The sequence below is a fragment of the Salmo salar genome, chromosome ssa13 (genome assembly GCF_905237065.1).
Source record: "Salmo salar chromosome ssa13, Ssal_v3.1, whole genome shotgun sequence".
Taxonomy (NCBI): domain Eukaryota; kingdom Metazoa; phylum Chordata; class Actinopteri; order Salmoniformes; family Salmonidae; genus Salmo; species Salmo salar.
The window spans coordinates 97700206-97725729 of record NC_059454.1 but is presented as its reverse complement, the minus strand read 5'-3'; the positions used below and the strand labels follow the sequence as shown (position 1 = coordinate 97725729).

The 25524-nt window shown below is 44.0% G+C and overlaps 1 protein-coding gene across 5 annotated transcripts in view; it reads right to left on the bottom strand.

Annotated features, from left to right (window-relative positions):
• Positions 1-622: 622 nt before the first annotated feature.
• Positions 623-25524, bottom strand: part of LOC106568339 (tyrosine-protein kinase Fer) — a 37480-nt gene continuing 12578 nt past the window's right edge. Inside the window, exons 2-20 of one of the 5 annotated variants that reach the window (XM_014138597.2) lie at positions 25224-25321; positions 23117-23412; positions 19989-20162; positions 18086-18185; positions 17648-17831; positions 16346-16483; positions 16133-16252; positions 15827-15949; positions 14265-14454; positions 13204-13311; positions 12322-12528; positions 11733-11855; positions 10202-10258; positions 9935-10050; positions 9580-9674; positions 9341-9464; positions 3751-3905; positions 3369-3491; positions 623-2521 (exon numbers count right to left, since the gene is read on the bottom strand). In XM_014138597.2, the coding sequence (XP_013994072.1) occupies positions 2385-2521; positions 3369-3491; positions 3751-3905; positions 9341-9464; positions 9580-9674; positions 9935-10050; positions 10202-10258; positions 11733-11855; positions 12322-12528; positions 13204-13311; positions 14265-14454; positions 15827-15949; positions 16133-16252; positions 16346-16483; positions 17648-17831; positions 18086-18185; positions 19989-20162; positions 23117-23326 (2484 nt within the window). In that variant the 5' untranslated portion in view covers positions 23327-23412; positions 25224-25321 and the 3' untranslated portion in view covers positions 623-2384. Of the gene's footprint in view, positions 2522-3368; positions 3492-3750; positions 3906-9340; positions 9465-9579; positions 9675-9934; positions 10051-10201; positions 10259-11732; positions 11856-12321; positions 12529-13203; positions 13312-14264; positions 14455-15826; positions 15950-16132; positions 16253-16345; positions 16484-17647; positions 17832-18085; positions 18186-19988; positions 20163-23116; positions 23413-23581; positions 24612-25223; positions 25322-25524 lie in introns of those variants that run through there. The other 4 variants (XM_014138602.2, XM_014138600.2, XM_014138599.2 and 1 more) reach the window with 4 other exon arrangements.

Below are 25524 nucleotides of genomic sequence, written 5' to 3'. Positions count from 1 at the left end.
GAGTGACAAACTGAAAGAGAATTCCATTCAACACAAGTGTAATAATGGTCTGTATCATGTATTGGCCAGTAATGTAGAGCAGATTTTTCAACTACTCATGGGGACATCTAGACTTGGTCACTTTGCATGAGAAGAATACAAATATAATTATTTTTTAACCATAGAACAAATTCTATAAAAACAATCAAAATACTGGCAAATATTTTAATACTCTAACAACAGGAGACAAACTAATAAAATACTCATGATACTATAAGTGTGTCAAATAAATAAGAGTTACTGAAAAAGGTATATGCCTTTCAAATGTGTTAAACAGAAATATCTTGTGCTCATCAACCAGTAGTTAAGATGTAAGCTCCCTTCACCTATTCATTCTACACCTTTTTCTTACTAGATTGTCTGGAATGCATTTATTTATTTAAATATCAGGAGGTAATTTGACTGGAGAAATTTAGAAAATAACTGTTACTGCTGTCAACGAACCAAAGCCTGTGTCTCAAATGACACCCTATTCGCCATATAATGTACTACCTTTGGCATATTAGTGCACTATAATCGGGAATAGGGTGTAATTTGTGACACAGTAAGATGAAGATACAGGATAGATGAGCAAGAGACATTGTATAATGGATAGGAAAGAGGGTTTTTCCAAAACTCTTTTATACATATACTAAAAATTTACAATCATGCAGATTCAGACGCAAAACATAGACAATGTTCTCTTTATCAAATACATCATTGGAAGAAACAATTCCAATAGAGATACACACATAAAACGTGACCTACATTTGCATAAAATAAAAGTTATAGCATCTACAAGTATTTACAAAATACAGGAGGAATGTTTTTTGAAAGACAAGAGTTCCATCAATCTAATAGGAGTGAAACTGATGGATGGATGTGACGTGTTACTTCACAGAAGATGCTTTTGAAGACACGCTTGGGCTGTCAGCACAAATGGCAAGGAGCTTGGTTGACATAGAAACAACATGGCACCCTCAGAGAAATTACATCATACAGGATTGGCTGGAATAGCGAATATACTATATTAGGGACCGGAGAATTACCGTGCAGTAAAACTGTAGACCATAGGTATAGACTAGGCCCCAGAGTTCTCTCTTGGTCATGTTGCATGGTCAGATACAACTCCTGGCGCTAAGTATACTTAATGAAAACAAGTTCATTGTTCATTGCTGAATGCATGTCTATCAACAATTTAGAACAGTAGTTTATTTAAAAAAAAATGGAAGTAAATAATACCACAAAAATGAATGCATGAAAAATGGAGCTCCTCAAAACTCTCGTAGCTATGTAAAAGTGGACTGTTTTTGACACAAAATGCTAAATTCACATTTCAAGTCAGATGGTACATTCCAATTTTCAAATTATGAGTATTGAGCTTGTAACAACAGAGACCAAAACATAGAAAATAGTCAGCATTCTGGAGGGTCTGAAACATTGAATAATTCTAAGTAAAATTATATTAATTCTAAATAAATGGCCTTATTGCAATATTTCTACATTACAAAGCCCAAACAATTATAGGAAAAGGGTGTCACAAATTGCACTTATCCTTGTATGTTAAACTCAAAGGTTTTCTACATTAAATAGTGGGCGTGAAGAGAATACTTTACGAAATCTTTGGACAGAAATGATTCACAGGTCTCAAATCAAACTGTCACATCACAATAAGACTTTACAGGAAGAAGAAAATACTTCTTGCTGAATGTCAAAAACAAGACACTATACCCTTAGGTATAAACTGTTACGTCCTTGGGTAGGAACTGGTTCTCAAACCCCATCTGTCTCTGAAGACTGAAATGAGCTACAGAGTGCATCTAGACAGTCTTTTTTAGACGTTGCATGGCTACACGGAGCACCAGACTCCTTTGCATCATATTACTCATCTAACCTTAACAGGACCAAACTCAGGGCCCCAAAAAAAAAGAAATTGTGACATTTCTCATTATCGTGGCTATGCCCGAGTGATGACCAATAGCAAAATGACAGAAGTCATATGTGCAATGGAGCATGATGAATTGTATCTATTGTACACGTTTGCGTGGTTATGTCTCAAAACACTTTTAGTTGCAGAGGTTCAGTAAGACAAAGGAACAGAAATAAAGGAACACCAGGTTTAAAAAAAATAATACTGTCATTTTGACAATGATCCAAGCTAAGCAGAGATCTCTCTCCTTGATAATGGCTCAAAACAGATGCCTAGGCAAATAACACAGTGATTTTGTGACAAGGTATACACCGTGAGTACAATCACGACAAGTAGCATCAAGGCTGTAACGTTCTGTGGTGTTTCTCTCAGGTTGTAAGGGGGTGATCCCCTGGATGTGATGACATGACCTGGTCCACCTTCCCCTAACAGGTTGCTATTTCTTCTTGATCGAGGCCAGTTCTTTCTGAAGGTCGGCGAACTTTGGCCGATTTTCAGGTTTGTACTCCCAGCACTTCTGCATGACTTTGTAAATCTCCTCAGGGCACTTTGTTGGACAGGACATTCTGTAATCTAAGATGGGGGGGAAAGACAGACACAGAGGGAAAATGTCATTTAATTTCCTAGGATGGATTGAGGCAGTATAAATCGGGGGTATAAGTTTAGAGAACAAATGACCATCCAACGCAGTTCTCTTCATGACTTCTTGTAGTTCAAGTAGTTGTCTCTATAGGGCCAACTCCAATGCAAAAGAACAGACAGACAACCCCCTTAAAGTAATCCTTTGAGTTCCCTCATCCAGACGAACACTTCTTGTGCTGACGTTACTTCCAGAGGCAGTTTGGAACTCGGTAGTGAGTGTTGCAACCGAGGACAGACGATTTTTACGCGCTAGGTGATCCCGTTCTGTTTCCACTTCACAATAGCAGCACTTACAGTTGACCAGGGCAGCTCTAGCAGGGCAGAAATTTGACGAACTGACTTGTTGGAAAGGTGAGCTCTTCAGTAAGGCCATTCTATTGTCAATGTTTGTCTATGGAGATTGCATGGCTGTATGCTCAATTTGATACACCTGTCAGCAACGGGTGTGGCTGAAATAGCATAATCCACAAATTTTAAGGGCTATCCACATAATTTTGGCCATGTAGTGTTGTGCCGTCTTTTATCATTAGCAAGACCTCACAACAGGAAAAATCGTAAGGTACAATCTGTTGACGACTGAGGGAGGGTTCACTTATGAATCATCTTGTCAAGAGGTGAAAAAAATACTGGAGAACAGACACCTCTGTCTACTGGCCTGACAATAAGCAACAGAGGAGTTGGCTAAAGCACAAACAGATCCAGCTACCAGGCTAATAGAGATATGCTGGCAAATAAGGGAGATCAACACAACACTCTGAACCCTTGGAGGTCTTCTTACCTTTCTCCACTTGCTCTCTGGCCTGCTGGTTGGTCATCCCTGGGTAAGGACACACTCCTAGACTAAACGTTTCCCATAGGAGGATGCCAAAACTCCACACATCACTCTCCGAGCTGTATCTCCCTGGAACAATGACCAAACACAACCCCACTGTCTCAGCCATCAAGTATTGAAGAAATGCTGTGTCATCAAGAAGAATTGATCAAACTATACTACCTCCTGCAGAGCTACAAATCATATTCTCCCAAAGGAACATTGCTATTGAGAGTTATTTCTACAGTAGTTACCCTTTGAGGGGTAAGGCCTATGCTGCTGTTAACCTATACATCTATTTGGGGCTTTGATAAAGAAATTGGTGAAAAAGAAAGGCCCTCCAGTTTACCATAATTCAAAGCCTCTGGAGCTGTCCACTTGATGGGGATCTGTTTGAGGCCAGACGACGAGTAGATCCCATCGTCCTCTTGTCTTGACATCCCAAAGTCGCTGATCTTCAGCAGGTTGCTCTCTCCCACCAGACAATTCCTAGCCGCCAGATCCCTAAAGGGAGATGGACGGGGGGAGGGATAATAATATAATTTCACTTCCACTCTCCCTCCATCCTCCTCCGACAAATGTTTATTTGTCACATGCGCCGAATACAAAGGTGTAGACCTTACAGTGAAATGCTTACTTACATGCCTTTAACCAACAATGCAGTTGAGAAAAATAAGTGTTAAATAAAAAATAGAAGTAAAAAAAAAAGTTACAAATAATTGAAGAGCAGCAGTAAAATAACAATAGCGAGGCTATGTACAGGGGGTCAATGTGCGGGGGCACCGGTTAGTCGAGGTAATATGTACATGTAGGTAGAGTTAAATTTAGTGAGTGAGTGAGTGAGTGAGTTTATGACAGATGCTAGCCATATTGGCCGACAGGAATACTCATCATGGACATTAACATTTTCATATTAACAATATGCCATGAAATAAATGACTGAAATAGTAGGCAATCAGGACACCTAAAACCAACCCGATTTGTAACAGATGGGGAGCCCCACTACCACTGTCCAAGTTAAGGTCACCATACTGTCTTTAATCTGATCATGTGAACATTTCTACTTTGCAGAGAGAAAAGTCATCCACCAGATTTGGTTGGCCCTGCTGCAGGTGGCTGGGATGACCCGTGTGTGTGTGTGTACACTACAGGGTTGTGTGTAAGTATGTGAAAGTGTGTATGCCCCGTATATGCGTGGGTGCGACGTCCATGCGTACACACTCGCAGGACAGATTGCGCCCTGCATCCCTCCCATTTCAATTTCATAGCCCTCATCTGCAGCCCCTCTGTGAGAAGAGGCCTACAGCTACACCGGTATTTGTCAAAGCGCTTCTCCTGTCATTTCTGCTGACTGCCGGCACCGAGCCACAGAGTTGGGCTAAATTAGGCTGTCACTCAGGGAGACTGGCCCCGGTGAGATAAGTAAGAGCAATGCACCGGAGATGATTTGATAGCCCCGCTGTGCTGAGATAAATGTAAGACTGATTGCAGCAGCAGCTGCAGCACCTCTCTCTCTCTTCTTGCGACTGTCTGGCTTGCTGGAAATAGTAGTTTTCACCTGAAAACACAATCTCAAATTGGCCTGGATAGAGAGATATGGCTCAGGGCTTCGTGTGTTACCATCAAAGGTGACAGTGTTGTAAACTGCATTAAGCAGAGAGAGATACATGTTGACCTCTCACATATCTTACTTTAGGGGGCCTCCTGGCATTACAGAGGTGAAGACATTTCATGGGGTTTAAATTCAGTTAGATTTGTAAATCAAAATCAAATTTTATTTGTCACATGCGCCGAATACAAAGGTGTAGACCTTACAGTGAAATGCTTACAAGCCCCTAACCAACAATGCAGTTAAGAAAAAAAAAAGTGTTAATGATTTACTAAAATAAACTGAATCATAAATAAATAAAATAAAAAAATTATTAAGGAGCAACAAAAAAATAACAGTAGCGAGGCTATATATAGGGGGTACCGGTACAGAGTCAATGTGCGGGGGCACAGGTTAGTCAAGGTAATTGAGGTAATATGTACATGTAGGTAGAGGTAAAGTGACTATATGCATGGATAATAAACAGAGAGTAGCAGCAGCATAAAATGGGGGTGGGGGGGACAATGCAAATAGTCCGGGTAGCCATTTGATTAGATGTTCAGGAGTCTTATGGCTTGGTGGTAGAAGCTGTTAAGCCTTTTGGACCTAGAGACTTGGCGCTCCGGTACCGCTTGCGGTGCGGTAGCAAAGAGAACAGTCTGACTTGGGTGGCTGGAGTTTTTGACAATTTCTAGGGCCTTCCTCTGACACCGCCTGGTATAAAGGTCCTGGATGGCAGGAAGCTTGGCCCCAGTGATGTACTGGGCCGAAGGCACTACCCTCTGTAGTGCCTTGCGATCAGAGGCCGAGCAGTTGCCATACCAGGCAGTGATGCAACCAGTCAGGATGCTCTCGATGGTGCAGCTGTAGAACCTTTTGTGGATCTGAGGACCCATGCCAAATCTTTTCAGTCTCCTGAGGGGGAATAGGAGTTGTCGTGCCCTCTTCACAACTGTCTTGGTGTGTTTGGACCATTCTAGTTTGTTGTTGATGTGGACACCAAGGAACTTGAAGCTCTCAACCTGCTCCACTATAGCCCTGTCAATGAGAATGGGGGTATGCTCGGTCCTCCTTTTCCTGTAGTCCACAATCATCTCCTTTGTCTTGATCACGTTGAGGGAGAGGTTGTTATCCTGGCACCACACTGCCAGGTCTCTGACTGCCTCCCTACAAGCTGTCTCATCGTTGTCGGTGTTCAGGCCAACCACTGTTGTGTCATCGGTAAACTTAATGATGGTGTTGGAGTCGTGCTTGGCCATGCAGTCATGGGTGAACAGGAGAGGACTGAGCACGCACCCTTAAGGGGCCCCCGTGTTGAGGATCAGCGTGGCAGACGTGTTGTTGCCTACCCTTACCACCTGGGGGCGGCCTGTCAGGAAGTCCAGGATCCAGTTGCAGAGGGAGGTATTTAGTCCCAGGGTCCTTAGTTAGTGATGAGCTTTGAGGGCACTATGGTGTTGAACGCTGAACTGTATTTAATTAATAGCATTCTCACGTAGGTCTTCCTTTGGTCCAGGTGGGAAAGGGCAATGTGGAGTGCAATAGAGATTTCATCATCTGTGGATCTGTTGTGGGTCTAGGGATTCTGGGATAATGGTGTTGACGTGAGCCATGACCAGCCTAGTAGGCTTCATGCTATGTTAAGAATAGTTTAATGTATGAAGTCGTGTGTCATATATAGAAGTAAAAATAAGAACTTAACTGAAATTCTATTCAAAGCATGAGCAATCTTTTGAACATTAGACAGATAGGGCTATTTGTTGGAATTAGGGCTGTATACTGTATTTTACTACATACCGGTATTACTGCATGGACTGGTTTGGGCTTTTACTTTACCATCTATAATGGTATTTCAACGTTTGGTTTGTTAAATGTGATACTCAACTCTGCCATGTGTAATGTCCGTTTTTATCTTTTACTCCGTTTGCTACTTGAGTCTTTTCTACCTGTCCTCCTGCATGCTGCTTCCCACACCAAGCCCTGCCCCCTGTCACTCAAGGAGAGCACGTGGTTGCTCAACCACGGAGTCAGAGCACTTTCTTACCATTTACTCTGCATGGTCAGATAGACGTGACAAGAATGCTGATTTCCACAAGCTTTCTATAGTTACACTATTAGTTTGTGTACCTTACTGTCTGCAAACTACCGTCTGCTAGTTTGTCTTTTCTTAGCAAGTTGTGCCTTGTGGATAAAATTAATTATGTTAGCCACTAATGCTAATTGCTCATTAGCTGGCTTGCTAGCTAGCTTGCTTGCTAAATGTACTTAGTCAGCAAACGTAGCTAGCTAATATAGCATGGTAGACAGATATTTCACCGGAAGTATATGTATCCGCTTAGCGTTTCGACGAAGCCAAGTGTCAGGCAGTGGGAGAAGCTGGAACAAGATGGATTTCGATTAAACATTTGATCTCAACACAGTTCTGTTCCCAAAACTAGAATCTATTACGAGCAGAGTGGATGAAGTTGTCAACTTTACCCTTTGCTAAAGTAAAAAAAAAAAATGGCGATGTTTAGAAGGAGTGCATGGCTAATTGAGTTATTGCACACGCGCACATCAGAGTAGGCGTTTCCTAACAAAAGTATGCAAATGTAGGCTACAATGAACCAATAGGATCTCGCAAGCTCGAGCCCAGCTCCTTGCTTGTTCTGCCCACTATGACTCTTTGTTCCCATTTGAAACAATGGGCTGTGGTCTATCTTATCAAACTTTAGTACCAGTGCTGGTGTAGGTCTAGACAAGCATGCTGTTTGTGCAACGGCATCGTCTAAATCAGAGAAGAATAGAGTTCGCCAGCTTGTAGTCCTAAAACCCGGAAATGAGTTACCTCTGGTTCATTCAGCCATCCCTATGGGCAAATAATAGGGTTTTGGGATAAACCCCCAAAATAAGGTCTGAGATCCTAGGAGATCTTATACGTTTTGTTCTATGAGATAATATCAGTCAGTTAACATGACCTTTAGAAATGATGAAGCATTGGTGTGCTTTGTGCTTTTTTAATAACATAAATTCTTCAAAATTCACAAAAAGTGACGTTAGCTGATGAACTCATAGAACAAAACGTATATCTCCTAAGCCTGTGTTTACCACTAGAGATGTGACAAAGGGACAATTTTGCTTAACGTTTCAATTGCAATTTTTTAACATCGGTTTTCCTTTAACACGACAACAAAAATTTAGCTGACACTTCGAAAAAATTCCACATCAATTTACAATGCAGAATAACAGCCCTATTAAATATGTATGACTGCTAGACTGAACACACACTTGCAGCATTAGCGAAGAGACAGAGCAGGCAAGCCAGAATGAAGGAGAGAGAGGCAGAAGAAGGCAGAAGTGTGCTCATATGTTTTGGTAATCTGCATCTTGCAATGTCTTGTTTTACATGCCTTGCAAATACACCAAGTAGCCTCTTCCTCTCTGGTTTTATTTGAATTACACAACTTCCCCAGGCCTTTATAGCCTATTGGCTATAACAAGAAAATAATGTTTTGTGATAACTGAACTGTGATTTTAATTAAGTGAAGAAAAAAAACATTGTTTTCGGTTAGGGATTTTTCTTAACACTAAGGACCCCAACTTTGTTTAAACGTTTTAGCGTTCACACCCCTATTTATTCAAAAACCTTCCAAAAACCCCATTAATTTCCCCATAGGCTTTGACCAACGAGCCATGGTTGAGTTAGGGCCTACAAAAAGTTGCCATTACTATTTCTCTCTATAAGCGAAGCACGAATATGTTAGCTAGCTACACGAGGACAGAAAACATGTAATGTAATATCTAATTAGAGTCCCCTGGAAACACTTTGGTTCCTTCCCTCTCAATAATTCATCCCTGGTTTATTAATTAGTTCTTATGTCAAACAACAACAATGTATTCAAGGTGCTGCCCACTATATTCCAACTATAAAATTAGAATAATCATTATATTTCCACGATTCCAACAGTTCACAAATTAACTAGGCCTAGATTTTTGCCCATTTCATGCAGCCCTGCGTGGCAACGTGTGGAAATGATAAAAAAAAGTGCAGGAAATGCAGAAATTGATGAAAACACTGAAAATTATTTTTGTTTGAAGTTGGATTGAACCATATATGGAGAATGGAGAAAGCCCCATTGAAATCACTTACAATTGCTGTGTTGCCACCCTAGGGTTATAAACTACTCCAAGTATATTTACAACTTGTAATATTCAAAAACATAAAATACCATCACAAATTTGAACAAATACTGTGATATGATATTTTGGCAATGTCGCCTAGCCCTAGTTGGAATACTCTATAGAGAATAATAAACATACAATATTCCAGATTGATGTTGACAACGCTAAAACAAGGCGAAGATCTCCATACCTGTGGATGCAGTTTTTGAGCTCGAGGTAAGCCATTCCTGCAGCAGCATCTAAAGAAAACTTCACCAGCTGTTTGGTCTTCAGGTCTTCCTTCTTCTTCCGTAGAAACGACAAGAAGTCCCCTCCTTCAAATAGGACATAAAATGTATATTCACATTTGTAACACAGTGTTGTAAACACAATTACTTTGGAAATTGCACACTACAACGGAGTCCTAAAAAGTTATGCTACTGGACTTACCTGACACTAGCTCCATCACAATGTAAATAGGCTGTCGTTGTGTGCAAACGCCTATCAGCTTCACAATGTTTGCGTGGTCATATTGCTTGAGGATCCTGAAGAAACAAGAAAGTACCAGTATGAGATAATTACATAACTGTCAAATCTCTAAACACCAGATTAAAAGCGTGTGAAGTGAAATAGTGTTAGATGAGTGAACGGACATTTCAAGGTACTTGATGGGACCTGCAATTGATTGACAGCAGACATTTTCATCCACTATATTGAAGGACATGTGGTCCTCTAACCTGGCTTCTGATAGGAACTAGGACATTCAGCGCATGTGGCAAATAAAAATGTGATTTTGTTGTCTAACCTGGCTTCTGATAGGAACTTAATCTTCAGCTCCTGTGGAAGATCCTCTTTACATGTTTTGACTGCCACAGGAGTCTTGTCCCGCAATGTTCCTTTGAATACCTCACCAAAGTTGCCCTAAGAACAAAGAAAAACAGAGATACAGTAACAGAAGTTGGTTTAATCAAACATATATTGACATGAATGATGATGAATGTCAAAACTAATCCAAGATAATATCTGTCCTACAGATGTGGTGAAAATGAAAAGGATATCTAAAATCACTCACTTTGCCAAGGAGCTCTCCAAGAGTAACATCCTCATGGTTGAGTATCCATTTTTTATCCTACAAAAGAAAACATAGGCAATTGTAAACACAAGACACAGAACATCCAAGCAGTACAATGAAAAACATACAAAAGCTACTGTGTAACATTGGAGCACTGACCGACTACTTTATATTCAGAATTACTATAATCTGAGGTACAATTACAAAAAAATTTTTCAAAATCAACCACAAAAAACCTTGATGCCTCAAAAACATCAGAAAAGGGAAAATAATTGAAAAGTCTTTCCATCTTTGGCCCAGCTCAACATAACACATTCCAATGGCCAGTCTCATCGAATAACACAATGATCAAATCCAAATCGCATTCTTCCAAGAGCGAGGTAGTGCCTAATGGTCAAATTTCACCGCTTTGCTATGAAGTGCTTGAAGAAAGACCATTTAAAAACACTTATTATTCCTAGGCTTCAGCAGATCCATTACAGTAGTAATGACAACAACCATTAGCCCTGTGTTGGTGATGGCTGAGGCAATTAAAACACCATTATGTTCATCACCAGCAGGCTAGCTGAACAGGACTCGAGGTCTTCTCTATGATTAAACCTGGCTATTGACAGTGTTGGCCTATTTTTGCAACACAGAGCAGATATTAAAAAGACATTTGCACTATTATACATGAGAAATGTGTCCTGAAAAACATCATACAGATCTGGAAACCAGGAGTTAATACTGTCAATTAGGGCAGGGAATTTCCAGGGACCTCACGATACGATATTATCATGATACGATATGTATTGCGATTCTCACGATTCTATATGTATTGCGATACAATACTGTGATTTTAATGCGATTCGAGGGATGAGAGCCATGAGAAAACAAGTTTTGATCAGTCAGGGAAATAAAAGTTCTGAAAGCAAATTGGATCCTTATTTAAAAAGAAGATTGAGAACATACTGGAGTTCTGGTGCAGATACAGCCAACTAGCGCAAAACTTATATTGTAATAGTGTCAAAACGATACAGGTTGTCAAAAATAATAACCTGATATTTTCCTGTACGTATTTTTCCCATCACTACCATTGTCAATGGGCAAGGCGTCTTCTGGAGCACAGTATGATCACTGTCATTCAAAAGAGAACAACCTGGTATTGTAACTGGTATTGTAACTGTCTGAGAAGCTCTAATACATTTTTTATGTTTTTAAAATGTTTGATTAAAAAAAATGGTGTAGTTAAAACTTCCAACAAAAAGTTGTTCAACAGTGATCACAGCACTTTACTGATTCAAACTAAAATATTTAGTTGATGTCAGAAGGGCTTATTCCTGACCATCTATTAGCCTCCTGCCACAAACACCACAAGATAATGAACAACCTAAGCATATTGATGAGTTTCACAGTGTGATTAAAGGCCTCCATGACAGCTTGATGGCTTTAGCAATAATTACATTCCCACCCCTGTTGTGAGACCACTCATTGACTTTAGATCTGAATCACAGGGTGTATGAACAAAGATAGGAGAGCAAATATGTTTTACCTTGACGACTGGGTTTAAAAGCACCACCCCAGACTTCTTGGTAATAACTTGCTTTGAAGTGTAATGGTGTTCAATTAACTGAGGAATGGTTGGGAAGCCAGTGCCTTCAAAACGATACTGGTTCTGTGGACAAAGAGGAGGCAGAGAGCATGGGATTGATTCATTACAAAGTTAAGTTGGAAGCTTTTCGAATCATCATCTTTTGTGTTACGGAAACAACTTTACAAGCAATTACTAGTAGCTGTCATCTGAACAAATTAAATTAAAAACACATCAACCATAGAATTCCTTGCCAATTAATTTCCGTTTCCACCAAGGTGCCTGTGATCTCTCGTCTCTGTGTCTTCTTAACAGACACAAAGCAACCATTGGCTGACGCACATCACATCAAATATACCTGACTACACCTTTATATTTAGTCTCTTTTACTGCTGAAACCTAGTGGCTCTGCAGTGAGACAAACACCTAGCCTGGTCTCAGATCAGTTTGTGCCATCATGTCAACTCCTTGTCATGCCAAACATGACTCAAACAGATCTTGGACCAGGCTAAGAAACGCCTTTAGTTTATTCAGAACAAGTAGAACTCACGTCTGCAAACTGGATGATGAAGTGTCTCCGCTGTCCCTCTGAGAAGACAGACAGGACGTACTCGCCAGGCTTGCCGTGGCTCTCCCGGACCAGGAAGTCTCCCTGCTCTTTGAGCAGCTCCTGGGCCTCGGTCCTGGGGATGGCCCCATGGTACCACTCCTGGTCCCCCAGGGGCTTCTCACTAGTTGGGATCACGTCGAAAAACTGCTGGATACGCACAATGGAATGATATGACATGATGATATATAATGATATGATGATTTGATAATGAAAGTTAGGGATCAATCATCAATTCCTGTTCAACTGCCAGTCAAGAGAGCTATAAGACCTGTCACTCCACTCAGATCAAACAGGCACAATTTGGATGCAATATGTATGATACACATATAAGAATATTTTGAAGATAAATACACAACGCAGAGGATGAGAGGACGAGAGTACTAGAATTAATGGTCAATAGGAGTTGGGTTTCAGTTCAACAGCTGTTTAGAATCTGTGGAATGTCATTCCTGAACTCAGAGCTGTGTGTACCACGTTGTCATTGGTCTGTACATTGAGTCGGGAGCAGGATACTGGTTATTTGGCCATTGGCCCAGTGGTACTGCAAGGACTTCTGATTAGTATACCCCAGGCTAGGGTGGGGGGTTATAAATGGCATCCTGTTCTTTTGTTCAGTGGAGAAATGCTGAGGACAGAGGAGACTGAACATCTACCTACCAGCATAACATCTTGATTTGTCCTTCTCAAATAAACACATTTTTCTCCCTCTGATTTGTTTTGGGGTCTGTGTTATTGAAGAACATCAATTGCTAACACACAGGATAGTTTCCACACTCACTACACAAGAACACAATACTTTTAAAACCTGTTTTTTTAACATACTTCAGAACTTACCGATGATGAGCCAAGGACTGATTTGGGAGAGCGGAGGATGCCGGCTAAGGAATGACGCAAGGTGTCAAACTTTGATGTCCTGTCTTTGCCTTTGTCCTGAAAATACAGACATATGGTTGAAAATCTGTTGAGAATAAACAGTTGAGCAAGCCGAATACAGTATACTATAGCGTATAGAGGTTTCTAGCTATAACAATGTGCTTACACTGCCCTCCTCTGCTCATCCAACTCTCTGCAGAGAGAGCTAGAGTTGAAAGGAGGCTCAACAGCAACACCATAGCATCTAGCACATACTGCAGTCAACAAAATGCTTTTTATCTTGCACTCATACACTGCCCCATTCAAAGCCAAATATCTCAACGTTGGTGAAACATGTTTCCCATTTCACTGAAATGACTGAACCAGTGGAAAATTGGTATGCAACGTGTATCAGTGTTTTTCTTCTGAGCTGGTTTATAACGACACCATCTGCTTTTAAACAGGAAAATGATTGACACGGAGATACATCTATTTTTAGATCGACATTTCAGTGACATTTGATGAGAAAAGTAAAAAATAGTTTTCATGAAAGTTCAAAGATTCAGCACAACAGAGTCCTTTAGATTTAAAAAAAAACAACTGATTTGCCTGAATGAGTATGTTCATGGAGACAGCAGAAGACAAAGAAACATTCTGGCCTACTACTATACAATGAATAGAAAGCAGTAAACTGACACAGTACCAGTATGTGTAAGTGTATAGAAGTACATTTTAGCCGAAAAAGTATCTAGGGCTAACAAAATCATCAAGCAAACACATTTAATCAACAGACCCTATACAGTATCTCTGAAAAGGTCAGAGACAGAGGAGTTCATAGTAGGACAGTCTGAGTGGAAAGTGCTGCATTCCTTCTGATTACAAAGGAAGTAATATCCCGGAATCCACACTGATGTTCTCCGTTTCACCATGGTTCACAATCACATAACAGATTGGATTCCGACTTGACAAGTAAGTCCTTCCTATTCAAAAACCAACAACGGTCAACTCCACAACAATAACCACTCACTCACCATGGAGTTGACGGAGCGCGCGTCGTCCTCGTAGTTGACCATGGGGGGAGGCTCCTTGCCCTCGTTCTCCTGCATCTTGTGGTCAAGCAGGTCCTTCTGGGCGCCCAGCTTGGCTTCTGTGCAGCGTAACAACTGGACCGTTTGCCTCAGCTCCTCCAAAGACTGCTTCTGACTGAGCAGCAGCACCGCACTGATGGAGGGAGGGAGAGATGGAAAGAGAGAAGCGGAGAGATTGAGACAGAGAGAGAAAGAGAGAGAGAGATTGAGACAGAGAGAGAAAGAGAGAGAGAGATTGAGACAGAGAGAGAAAGAGAGAGAGATTGAGACAGAGAGAGAGAGAGATTGAGACAAAGAGAGAGATTGAGACAGAGAGAGAAAGAGAGATTGAGACAGAGAGAAAGAGAGAGAGAGATTGAGACAGAGACAGAGAGAGAGAGATTGAGACCGAGAGAGAAAGACAGAGATTGAGACAGAGAGAGAAAGAGAGAGAGAGATTGAGACAGAGAGAGAAAGAGAGAGAGAGATTGAGACAGAGAGAGAAAGAGAGAGAGAGATTGAGACAGAGAGAGAAAGAGAGAGAGAGATTGAGACAGAGAGAGAAAGAGAGAGATTGAGACAGAGAGAGATTGAGACAGAGAGAGAAAGAAAGAGATTGAGACAGAGACAGAAAGAGAGAGATTGAGACAGAGAGAGAAAGAGAGAGATTGAGACAGAAAGAGAGAGAGATAGAGAAAGAGAGAGAGATTGAGACAGAGAGAAAGAGGTCAGGCTCTGACGCTAGTCTGAAATCAAACAGTATTACAACTACTTAATCCACCTCTCGGAACAAGGATGTGGAAAATTATTTTCTAGTTTGCGTTCCACCAGAGGGATATATAGCCTACAGTGTAACCGCTGAGCTGCTTCTGTGCTCTGATTAATGGGTGTGAAGACATTTCACGCAAAACAATTTAGTCAAACACCCAACAAACATTGCTGTGGAAGCGGAGGTCCGTTTTTAAAAGTGACGCTTGCCACAGAAGGGATAAAACCTATAGGCACAATTCTTCACAAAAAACAACTTCACAACTGTCCTAATCAAATGACCATCACTTCATTAATGTTTTCAAAAAGAGAACTTCAGACAGGATAAAAACTAGCCTAGGCCATACAACCAGTCCTCATCCTTAATCACACATGTAGCTGAGACTTCACATGGGGATGACTGGACAGGCCTGATAATATCATCGTATCTTACAGGGGATTATCCAGCAGACCCTGAAATATGTGCTGAGCCCTGTGCTACAGACATAGCTCTGTCTATTGTACCCTGTCCGCCTCAATGAACCTTCACATCATTCATGCTCCTAGAGTTAGATCATGGCCAATCGGGCTTCTTAGAAACAACGACAAACTTGGAATCTATTAAGCTAGTCGCTAATGGTCTCTGTTGTTATTGTTTAATGGCATGTGTACAACTGAAAGCCATGAGATTGAGGAAAACATCTAACACATGCTATGGGAGATCATCTTATCCAGAATGCAAGAATCATTAGAGCTGTATTGTTATGGTAGCAACGTACTCAGACTTCTTTTCACATGTTTTGGTGGACTCATCGAGCTTGTTTTCCAAGTCTTGCATGAGATCCTCCTTGGTGCGTAGACTCTGCTGAGTGAGGCCCAGCTCATCTGATGTGGATTTCAGCCTGCGGAAGGAGATACAGTGGATTAAAGTGTATCTGACCTTTGACACAATCAGTCAGCCAGTCAATAGCAGATGCTGTACGGCTTGATTCCTCGCACCCTCCTCTCACCTTTTCAAAACGTCAGAGAATGAGATAAGGTTAATGAGGGCAATACTCTCCTCCCTTCATACATGTTCTACTCACATCGCTTGTAAACTGTCTGCAGTCAAATTGTTCCATAGGATCTCGTTTGCTTGAAGATTCTCGGTTTCCTCCAACAGTGAAACGTCAAATTCTACATTTGGTTCTTTGGTTTCTGGAGACCTGGAAGATGATGATACTTCATGTTAACCAAAATTAGAAATTGAAATAAAGTACTGTTATTAACATTTCAACGGCCTTAAACTAAAAGCCTACCTGTGAACCTCAATGAAGTGTTCATACTCTGACACAGGATCAATTTGGTCGATGGAGGTGTGGATTTCTTTGTGGACTTTCACTATTTCATCAGTTAAGAGACTGGTTATTTCACTGTATTCCTCCAAAATCCCCTTCCTGAAAATGACGGAACAGTCAGAAAATCTTTTATTTTTTTTAAATACATAAATCAAGGTTAAAATTGAGGTAAGCGTATGCTCAGTATATGAAAGGTTTAAAAACACACATTTGCGTGACTCGAGGATCACACAGTGTCACGTCCAGACCATAGTAAGATGTTATTTTCTATGGTAGAGTAGGTCAGGGCGTGACGGGGGTGTTTTGTGTTTTTCTATGTTTTCTATTTCTATGTTCTTAGGTTCTAGTTTTTGTACTTCTATGTTGGTTTGTTTGGGATGACCTCCAATTGGAGGCAGCTGGTCCTCGTTGTCTATAATTGGAGATCATACTTAAGTAGTGTTTTTTCTTCCTGGGTTTTGTGGGTGATTATTTTTGAGTGGTGTTTGTTTCTCCTCTGCGTCACGGTTTGTTTTGTCAATTCAGTTTATTTATGTATTGCAAAGTTTCACAGATTAAATAAAATGTGGAACTACACGCACGCTGCACTTTGGTCCTCTCCTTTCGACAGCTGTAACACACAGATGGACAGCTCTGCGGGTTTATGAACAGGGATAGACACGTTGTCATTCTAAAACCCATTGTATTTCTCACTCAGTTCAGAAATATAATTTCAGTGGAGGAACTCTGAATTGTTCTCCTGTTATTAACATGTCTAAGACTTAAAAAACATTGTGATTAAAAACACAGCTTAAGCAGGACATTCTGAACAAGAGGGTGCCTCCGCCTCCTAGTAATCCTACGATCGCTATGAAATTATTGGATTAAGCCTCATCTGGGATCTAATCCCATGCGACAACAAGAAGAACCCTTGCAAATAGTTATTCATTTACGTATTACAATTTCCAAAGAATGTTTATGTCGCCTGACTTGTTAGGGCGTCACAGATCTGATGACTCATAACCTGCAGTGTGCTGCTGGACGTCTAGGATGGACACTGCAGAAAAGGAACACTCTGCACACAGTGGCATATGCACCCAAGTGAGTTCAACATTTCGACCCTTAGACCATCATCAGGGTTCAACCTAAGGGTCGAGACGTAACGAAGCAAAGCACATTCTACTTGTTCATCTACTTTAACCTTCAAGATATTCTCAAACTCATTGAATTCATCTTTACGGAGTGTATCCCTTGTTAATCTCTGCCGGAGCCACACACACTCACAGTGCACTGATCATCTCCTCCTGCATCTTCTGCAGGGAGTCGAGCAGGAGGGGCAGCGTGGTGTCGTGGTAGTGCTCCTGGTGGAGCTGGGCACTCCGCACCGCCAGCACGTACTGGTTGTGGAGGTTGTGAAGCTTCATAGTGGCCTTGTCGTAACGCTCCCTCGCCTTCTCCGGCTCCTTGCCTGAAAACAAACCCAACAAGTGCTGTGCTGCTGGTTTGTCTGGAGGAGGTTTAATATGGTTGTGCCTCATCATCCGCCTCCCAAGACATGTCAGTCATATGATCTCCCTCTGCAGGGTTTGGTGATTCATGCATTAATGCACTTCAGCTGGTCTCTAATAAGACTTCATACATTTCCTCCAAGATAAACTGCACTACTATGAATCATTACATTAAACTAATATTTTTCTGTAAATAATCAGGAGAAATTCTTACCTTTCACCATTGCGTCTCTGTATTTTTCTTTGGCACTGTGGGCATCCTTTGTTAATTGTCTGTAGGTGCCTTTTAACTTTTCTAGGTCGCTTTTCGTCACCTAGGAGATCATATCGGAAACATCACATCCTCTAGTACAGTGGTTCCCAAACTTGTTATAGTCCCGTACCCCTTCAAACATTCAACCTCCAGCTGCGTACCCCTCTAGCACCAGGGTCAGTGCACTCTACAATGTTGTTTTTTGCCATCATTGTAAGCCTGCCACACACACACTATACGATACATTTATTAAACATAAGAATGAGTGTGAGTTTTTGTCACAACCCAGCTCGTGGGAAGTGACAAAGAGCTCTTATAGTACCAGGGCACAAATAATAATATAATAATTATCAATCATTTTACTCTTTATTTAGCCATCTTACATATAAAACCTTAATTGTTCATCAGAAATGGTGAATAACTCACCACAGGTTAATGAGAAGGGTGTGCTTGAAAGGATGCACATAACTCTGCAATGTTGGGTTGTATTGGAGAGAGTCTCAGTCTTAAATCATTTTCCACACACAGTCTGTGTCTGTATTTAGTTATCATATTAGTGAGTGCCGAGAATCCACTCTCACATAGGTACGTGGTTGCAAAGGGCATCAGTGTCTTAGCATGATTTGCCCAGGCAGGATTCTCTGACCACAGCCCAATCCAGAAACCTGGCAGTGGCTTCTGATTAAATTACATTTTCACAGAACCGCTTGTTGCAATTTTGATGAGGCTCTCTTGTACAGATATCGGTAAGTGGACTGGAGAAAGGGATAATGAATCCAGTTGTTTGTGTCGTCCGTTTTGGGAAAGTACCTGCGTAATTGCGTCCCCAGCTGACTCAGGTGCTTCGCTATATCACATTTGACATTGTCCGTAAGCTTGAGTTCATTTGCACAAAAAAATCATACAATGATGGAAAGACCTGTGTGTTGTCCTTGTTAATGCAAACAAAGAGCTCCAACTTCTTAATCATAGCCTAAATTTTGTCCCGCACATTGAATATAGTTGTGGAGAGTCCCTGTAATCCTTGATTCAGATTATTCAGGCGAGAAAAAACATCACCCAGATAGGCCAGTCGTGTGAAACAAGTGAAAATTATGGTCAGTAAAGAAAACTTTAAGCTTGTATCAATTCAAAAAAACGTGTCTTGATAACCAGCGCACTTCTGTATGTTGTAAAAGCGTTACATGGTCACTGCCCATATCATTGCATAATGCAGAAAATATATGAGAACTCAGTTGCCTTGCTTTAACAAAGTTAACCATTTTCACTGTAGTGTCCAAAACGTCTTTCAAGCTGTCAGGCATTCCCTTGGCAGCAAGAGCCTCTCGGTGGATGCTGCCGTGTACTCAAGTGGCGTCGGGAGCAATTGCTTGCTTACCACTCCACTATGTCTCCCTGTCATGGCTTTTGCGCCATCAGTACAGATACCGACACATCTGGACCAAGTCCATTTGATGTCACAAAGCTGTCCAGTACTTTAAAAAATATCCTCTCCTGATGTCCTGGTTTGCAGTGGTTATTTCAATGGACAAAATGTTTTGCTTTTCTTCCAAAAACAAGGACATTTCTAAGTGACCCCAAACTTTTGACCGGTAGTGTGTGTGTGTATAAATATATACACACACACACACACTTTGTGTGTATATATGTGAATCACATTTTTATTTGGCGTACCCCAGTTTGGGAATACCTGCTCTAGTCAAAGAAAAACCTGTCCTGATCTAACTGCAAGATTAGCATTTTAGCGACAACATATGAAACACCCTGTCAACAATGCCCCATATCACCACAAATAAAGTCACTACACAGGAAAGACAATGAAGCAGGAGTAGGATAAATGTGTGTGTTTGTGGGTATACAGTACCTTGTTCATCTCGGACTCGATCTGTGTGTGGATGCTCTGGTAGCTCTTCTTAACCTGCTGCTTGTCTTTGATCATCATGGTGAGTCTGTGCAGAGGGCCCGAGTTCAGCTCCTCCGCGTGACACTTCATGATCTGACTCAGCTGTTCTGTCTGCTGGACCATGTGGGCCCAAGACTGGAGAGATGGGAGAGGAAGAAAAGAGAAAGATAGAAGAGGGAGACAGAGGGAGAGAGAGAGGGAGAGGTAGAGAGGAAGCGGATTGAGAGAGGGAGAGGTAGAGAGGAAGCGGATTGAGAGAGGAAGCGGATTGAGAGAGGGAGAGAGGAAGCGGATTGAGAGGGAGGGAGGGAGGGAGCGGATCAAGAGAGAGGGAGCGGATCGAGAGAGGGGATTGAGAGAAAGAGGGGGAGGGAGCGAGAGAGAGAGGGAGCGGATTGAGAGAGCGCGAGAGGAGGGAGAGAGCGAGAGGGAGGGAGAGAGAGAGCGCGAGAGAGAGGGAGAGAGAGAGCGAGAGGGAGAGCGAGAGGGAGACGGAGCGAGAGAGGGAGCGAGGGATAGCGTGAGAGAGCGCGAGAGAGCGAGAGAGAGAGCGAGCGAGAGAGGGAAAGAGAGCGAGCGAGAGAGGGAGGGAGAGAGCGAGGGAGAGAGCGAGGGGGAGAGCGAGGGGGAGAGCGAGGGGAGAGCGAGGGGGAGAGCGAGGGGGAGAGAGAGGGAGAGAGAGAGAGGGGGAGAGAGAGGGGAGAGAGGGAGAGAGAGCGAGCGAGAGAGGGAGAGAGAGCGAGCGAGCGAGGGAGAGAGAGCGAGCGAGGGAAAGAGAGCGAGCGAGAGAGGGAAAGAGAGCGAGAGAGAGAGGGAGAGAGAGCGAGCGAGAGAGGGAAAGAGAGCGAGCGAGAGAGGGAAAGAGAGCGAGCGAGAGAGGGAGGGAGCGAGCGAGCGAGGGAGAGCGAGAGAGAGCGAGGGAGAGCGAGAGAGGGAGGGAGAGAGCGAGAGAGGGAGGGAGAGCGCGAGAGAGGGAGGGAGAGAGCGAGAGAGGGAGGGAGAGAGCGAGAGAGGGAGGGAGAGAGCGAGCGAGGAGGGAGAGCGAGGGAGGGAGAGAGCGAGGGAGAGCGAGGGAGGGAGGGAGAGAGCGAGCAAGGGAGGGAGGGAGAGAGCGAGGGAGAGAGCGAGAGAGGGAGAGCGAGAGAGCGAGAGCGAGAGAGCGAGAGAGCGAGAGAGAGGGAGAGAGAGGGAGAGAGAGGGAGAGGGAGAGAGAGAGAGAGAGAGAGGGAGAGAGGGAGAGAGAGAGGGAGAGAGAGAGGGAGAGAGGGAGGGAGAGAGGGAGAGCGAGAGAGGGAGAGCGAGAGAGGGAGAGCGAGAGAGGGAGAGCGGGAGGGAGCAAGAGGGAGGGAGCAAGAGAGAGAGGGAGCGAGAGAGAGAGGGGGAGCGAGCGGGAGCGAGAGAGAGCGAGAGAGAAAAAGGAGGGAGCGAGAGAGAGCGAGAGAGAGGGGGAGCGAGAGAGAGAGAGGGAGGGGAGCGAGAGAGAGAGAGGGGAGCGAGAAAGAGAGAGGGGAGCGAGAAAGAGAGAGGGGAGCGAGAAAGAGAGAGGGGAGCGAGAGAGAGAGAGAGCGAGCGAGCGGGACAGAGGGAGCGAGCGAGCGGGATAGATGGAAGCGGCGAGCGGGACAGAGGAAGCGGCAGCGGGACAGAGGAAGCGAGCGAGCGGGACAGAGAAGCGAGCGAGCGGGACAGAGGAAGCGAGCGAGCGGGACAGAGGAAGCGAGCGAGCGGGACAGAGGAAGCAGCGAGCGGAGAGAAAGCGGCGGCGGTGGAGAAGCGAGCGAGCGGTGGAGAGGAGCGAGCGAGCGGTGGAGAGGAAAGCGAGCGAGCGGTGGAGAGGAGCGAGCAGCGGTGGAGAGGAGCGAGCGAGCGGTGGAGAGGAAGCGAGCAGCGGTGGAGAGGCAGCGAGCGGTGGAGAGGAAGCGAGCAGCGGTGGAGGAAGCGAGCGGTCGGGGAAGCGGCGAGCGAGCGGTGGAGAGGAGGAGCGAGCGAGCGGTGGAGAAGGAGGGAGAAAGCGAGCGGTGGAGAGGGAGGGAGAAGGCGAGCGGTGGAGAGGAGAGAAAGCGAGCAGCGGTGGAGAGGAGCGAGCGAGCGGTGGAGAGGGAGCGAGCGAGCGGTGGAGAGGGAGCGAGCGAGCGGTGGAGAGGGAGCGAGCAGCGGTGGAGAGGAGCGAGCGAGCGGTGGAGAGGGAGCAGCGAGCGGTGGAGAGGGAGCAGCGAGCGGTGGAGAGGAGCGAGCGAGCGGTGGAGAGGAAGCGAGCAGCGGTGGAGAGGAAGCGAGCGAGCGGTGGAGAGGAGCGAGCGAGCGGTGGAGAGGAAGCGGCGAGCGGTGGAGCGAGCGGTGGAGAGGAAGCGAGCGAGCGGTGGAGAGGAGGAGCGAGCGAGCGGTGGAGAGGAGGAGCGAGCGAGCGGTGGAGAGGGAGGAAGCGAGCGAGCGGTGGAGAGGGGAGGAGCGAGCGGTGGAGAGGAGGGAGCGAGCGAGCGGTGGAGAGGGGGGGGAGCGAGCGGTGGAGAGGAGGAGCGAGCGAGCGGTGGAGAGGGGGGAGGGAGCGGGAGAGGGGGTGGGAGAGAGGGGGAGGGAGGGAGTGTGAGAGAGGGGGAGGGAGGGAGTGTGAGAGAGGGGGAGGGAGCGAGAGAGAGGGGAGGGAGGAGGGAGGGAGGGGGGGAGAGAGGGGGAGGGAGCGAGAGAGAGGGGGAGGGAGGGAGAGAGAGGGGGAGGGAGGGAGAGAGAGGGGGAGGGAGCGAGAGAGGGAGCGAGAGAGGGAGCGAGAGAGGGAGAGAGAGAGGGAGAGAGAGAGGGGGAGGGAGAGAGAGAGGGAGAGAGAGAGGGGGGAGGGAGGGAGCGAGCGAGAGAGAGGGAGCGAGAGAGGGAGCGAGAGAGGGAGCGAGAGAGGGAGCGAGAGAGAGGGAGGAACGTGAGAGTCGGGGAGCGCGAGAGGGGTAGAGATGGAGGGAGCGAAAGAAAGAGGTTCAGCAAAGCACCATGTTCTATCTCACCTTAAAGACATTACAGATGTAGTCTGTGTTGACACTTGTGTCTGTACTGTATACATGAATATATCTGTATTTCTGAATTGATGTGTTTGTGTTTACCTTGGAGACATTGCTGATGTAGTCCATCTGGGAGGAGTTGTCGTGCTTGTCCACCTGCTGGCTGATGTTGAGGAGGAGAGAGGCGTACTCCTTGTCGCTCTTCACCCGTAGCGTCATGAAGCGCTTCACCGTCTCCAGCAGCTTCAGCTCCCAGTCCTGCAGCTTCAACAGCCCGTCGTGGGAGTTCCCCAGGTCCCGTCCGAACCCCATCGTCCCTCTTCCTCACGACACGCTATTTAGTCTCACACTTCAACAAGCCGGGAGGATGGATAGTCACCCTCAGTTCTGCATCTTTCCTGGAAGGAGGATTGAGGCAAATCAGTGGAGGCTGCTGAGGGGAGGACGGGCTCATAACAATGTCTGGAACGGAGTCAATGGAATGGCATCAACCTCCTGTGAGGCACATACAGAAACTATAATAAATGTGTAAAACATTTTGCACAAATTACAGCAAATTGATAGCACCTGTCCTGGTCGACAAAGGCAAACTGCTTGTTGAATGTTGGTTAGTCACTAGTTGCAGACAGTTGGAAGGTTTTCTATGAATTAGCCTAAATAAAAGGTACTCCTTTGATTAGCCTAACCCTTTATAGACTGCAACAACCTTCTGATGCAAGAGGCAGAGTTTTCTGAAATAAAGACCCACAATGAAGGAAGGGGAGGGCGACCAGCTTAGTTTAGGAAGTGGGTGGGCGAACAGTGAAGCGGCCAAAACAAAATGGTAACAAATTCATGTAGGCTACCTAACCTCACCATCCCTCATCTCTGCTCTCATGTAACTATTTATAGGCCTACCACAGTAAGACATTGAAACAGAGTCAATAGAGACCAGAAACGGTAGTTACAGTACAACAACAGGATGTAGGCTAGTCTAATGTCAGATAGGGAGGTAAACCTTCAGAGACGAGGCAGATTATAAAACAGACAATCACTCTACCTCTACTACTACTAGACTGCCTATTTAATCTGGCTTTAAACCTCAGGGGGGGAAAGCTTATTATCTCCAAGTCAGATGCCTTCTGTTCTGCTCCAGTGTCTCACACTGAAGACTTTTAACGTGCTGATAAATAACGTAGGCTCCAAGAACATCTTGAAAACTTCAACTACCAGTTTTGGAAGTTAAATAGTGGGGCAAACACCATTTGTCAAAGATGCACCAAGCGCGCCAGAGACTAGAAAAATGTGCCTTTCTATTGGGAATGTTGTTGTGTATATCCCAGTCAGATCACATATGCCATTGCCTAATTGGAAGGTAACGTCTTCAAATAGTCTGCCTTGATCTAATATGTGAAAACTCTTAAGAGAAACCCTTATGAGAATGGAGCGGCTGGAATTCAAAGTAGTATAACCTAAACAAGAACAGCCTATAACCTAATCTGAAACAGCCTTATTCGGCAAGTAGACAAACTTGTGCCATAAATGGGTCATAGCATGAACACTAGGACAAGTACAACAATAGAGGCTACTAAGCCAACACAAAACATCCTCCACATTCAGAAAACATTTTAAGTTATGCATTCTCAAAATTATAACAATACAGAAGACCATGTGAATTGTATTTAGGCTGTCCGTGCAAAATCAAGTGGAATAAGTGTCAGTGACATGGCAGATGTGGTCACAGTAAAACATGAACTTATTAATTCACTGCCAAAGGAATTAAAAATATATGTAATTTTACCATGCACGAGTCGCAGGCTATAAAAGAAGATGAAGGAAATGACTCCACTGTACAGTGTGAGCACTGAGACTATACAGAGTTATTAGCTAATGTCTCTGGTTTATTCCAAAACCAGTTCAAAGTTCAAAATGCAATTACAGAAGCTGGATCAGAAGCAAATCTTTCACAGTTGAAAGAATAAACATAAACATAACCTCAAAAATGATAGCAAACCCTATTAAACTGACACAGTAGGCTACTAAAAGTCTACTAGCTAAACAGGGACAGGGCCATTTTAGAAAAGCTTTTGTAACAATAGCAATTTTGCAAAACTTGATCACCTGTCCCTCACATTACTGTGAACACTTACATTCCCTTTAATGGTGGCTTTGAACACTTACTTGTAGCCAAAAACATCACCACACACAGAGTGTTTTCTAGAACACCTACTTTAAGATACAGGGAGCATCTTCAGTAGCACACCAGGCTAGTGTTCAAGTGATCAGCGGCCCACGTAACTGCCACCAACAAGCATCATGAGAAGAAGGCTGAAAGGAAACCACAATGTGATTATAATGCAGAAAGATGTAGGCCTATTCAAGTCATGAGACACATTGAGTAGCCTACAATATGGAAATGTTGTGGGGCGGCTACCTATTCTCAAACATCTTAGGCTAGGCCTATATGACAAAAATGAAAAACTGGATAGTGGGTCATTGCACTTCAAAAAGCACAAAAAAGAGGATTTTGA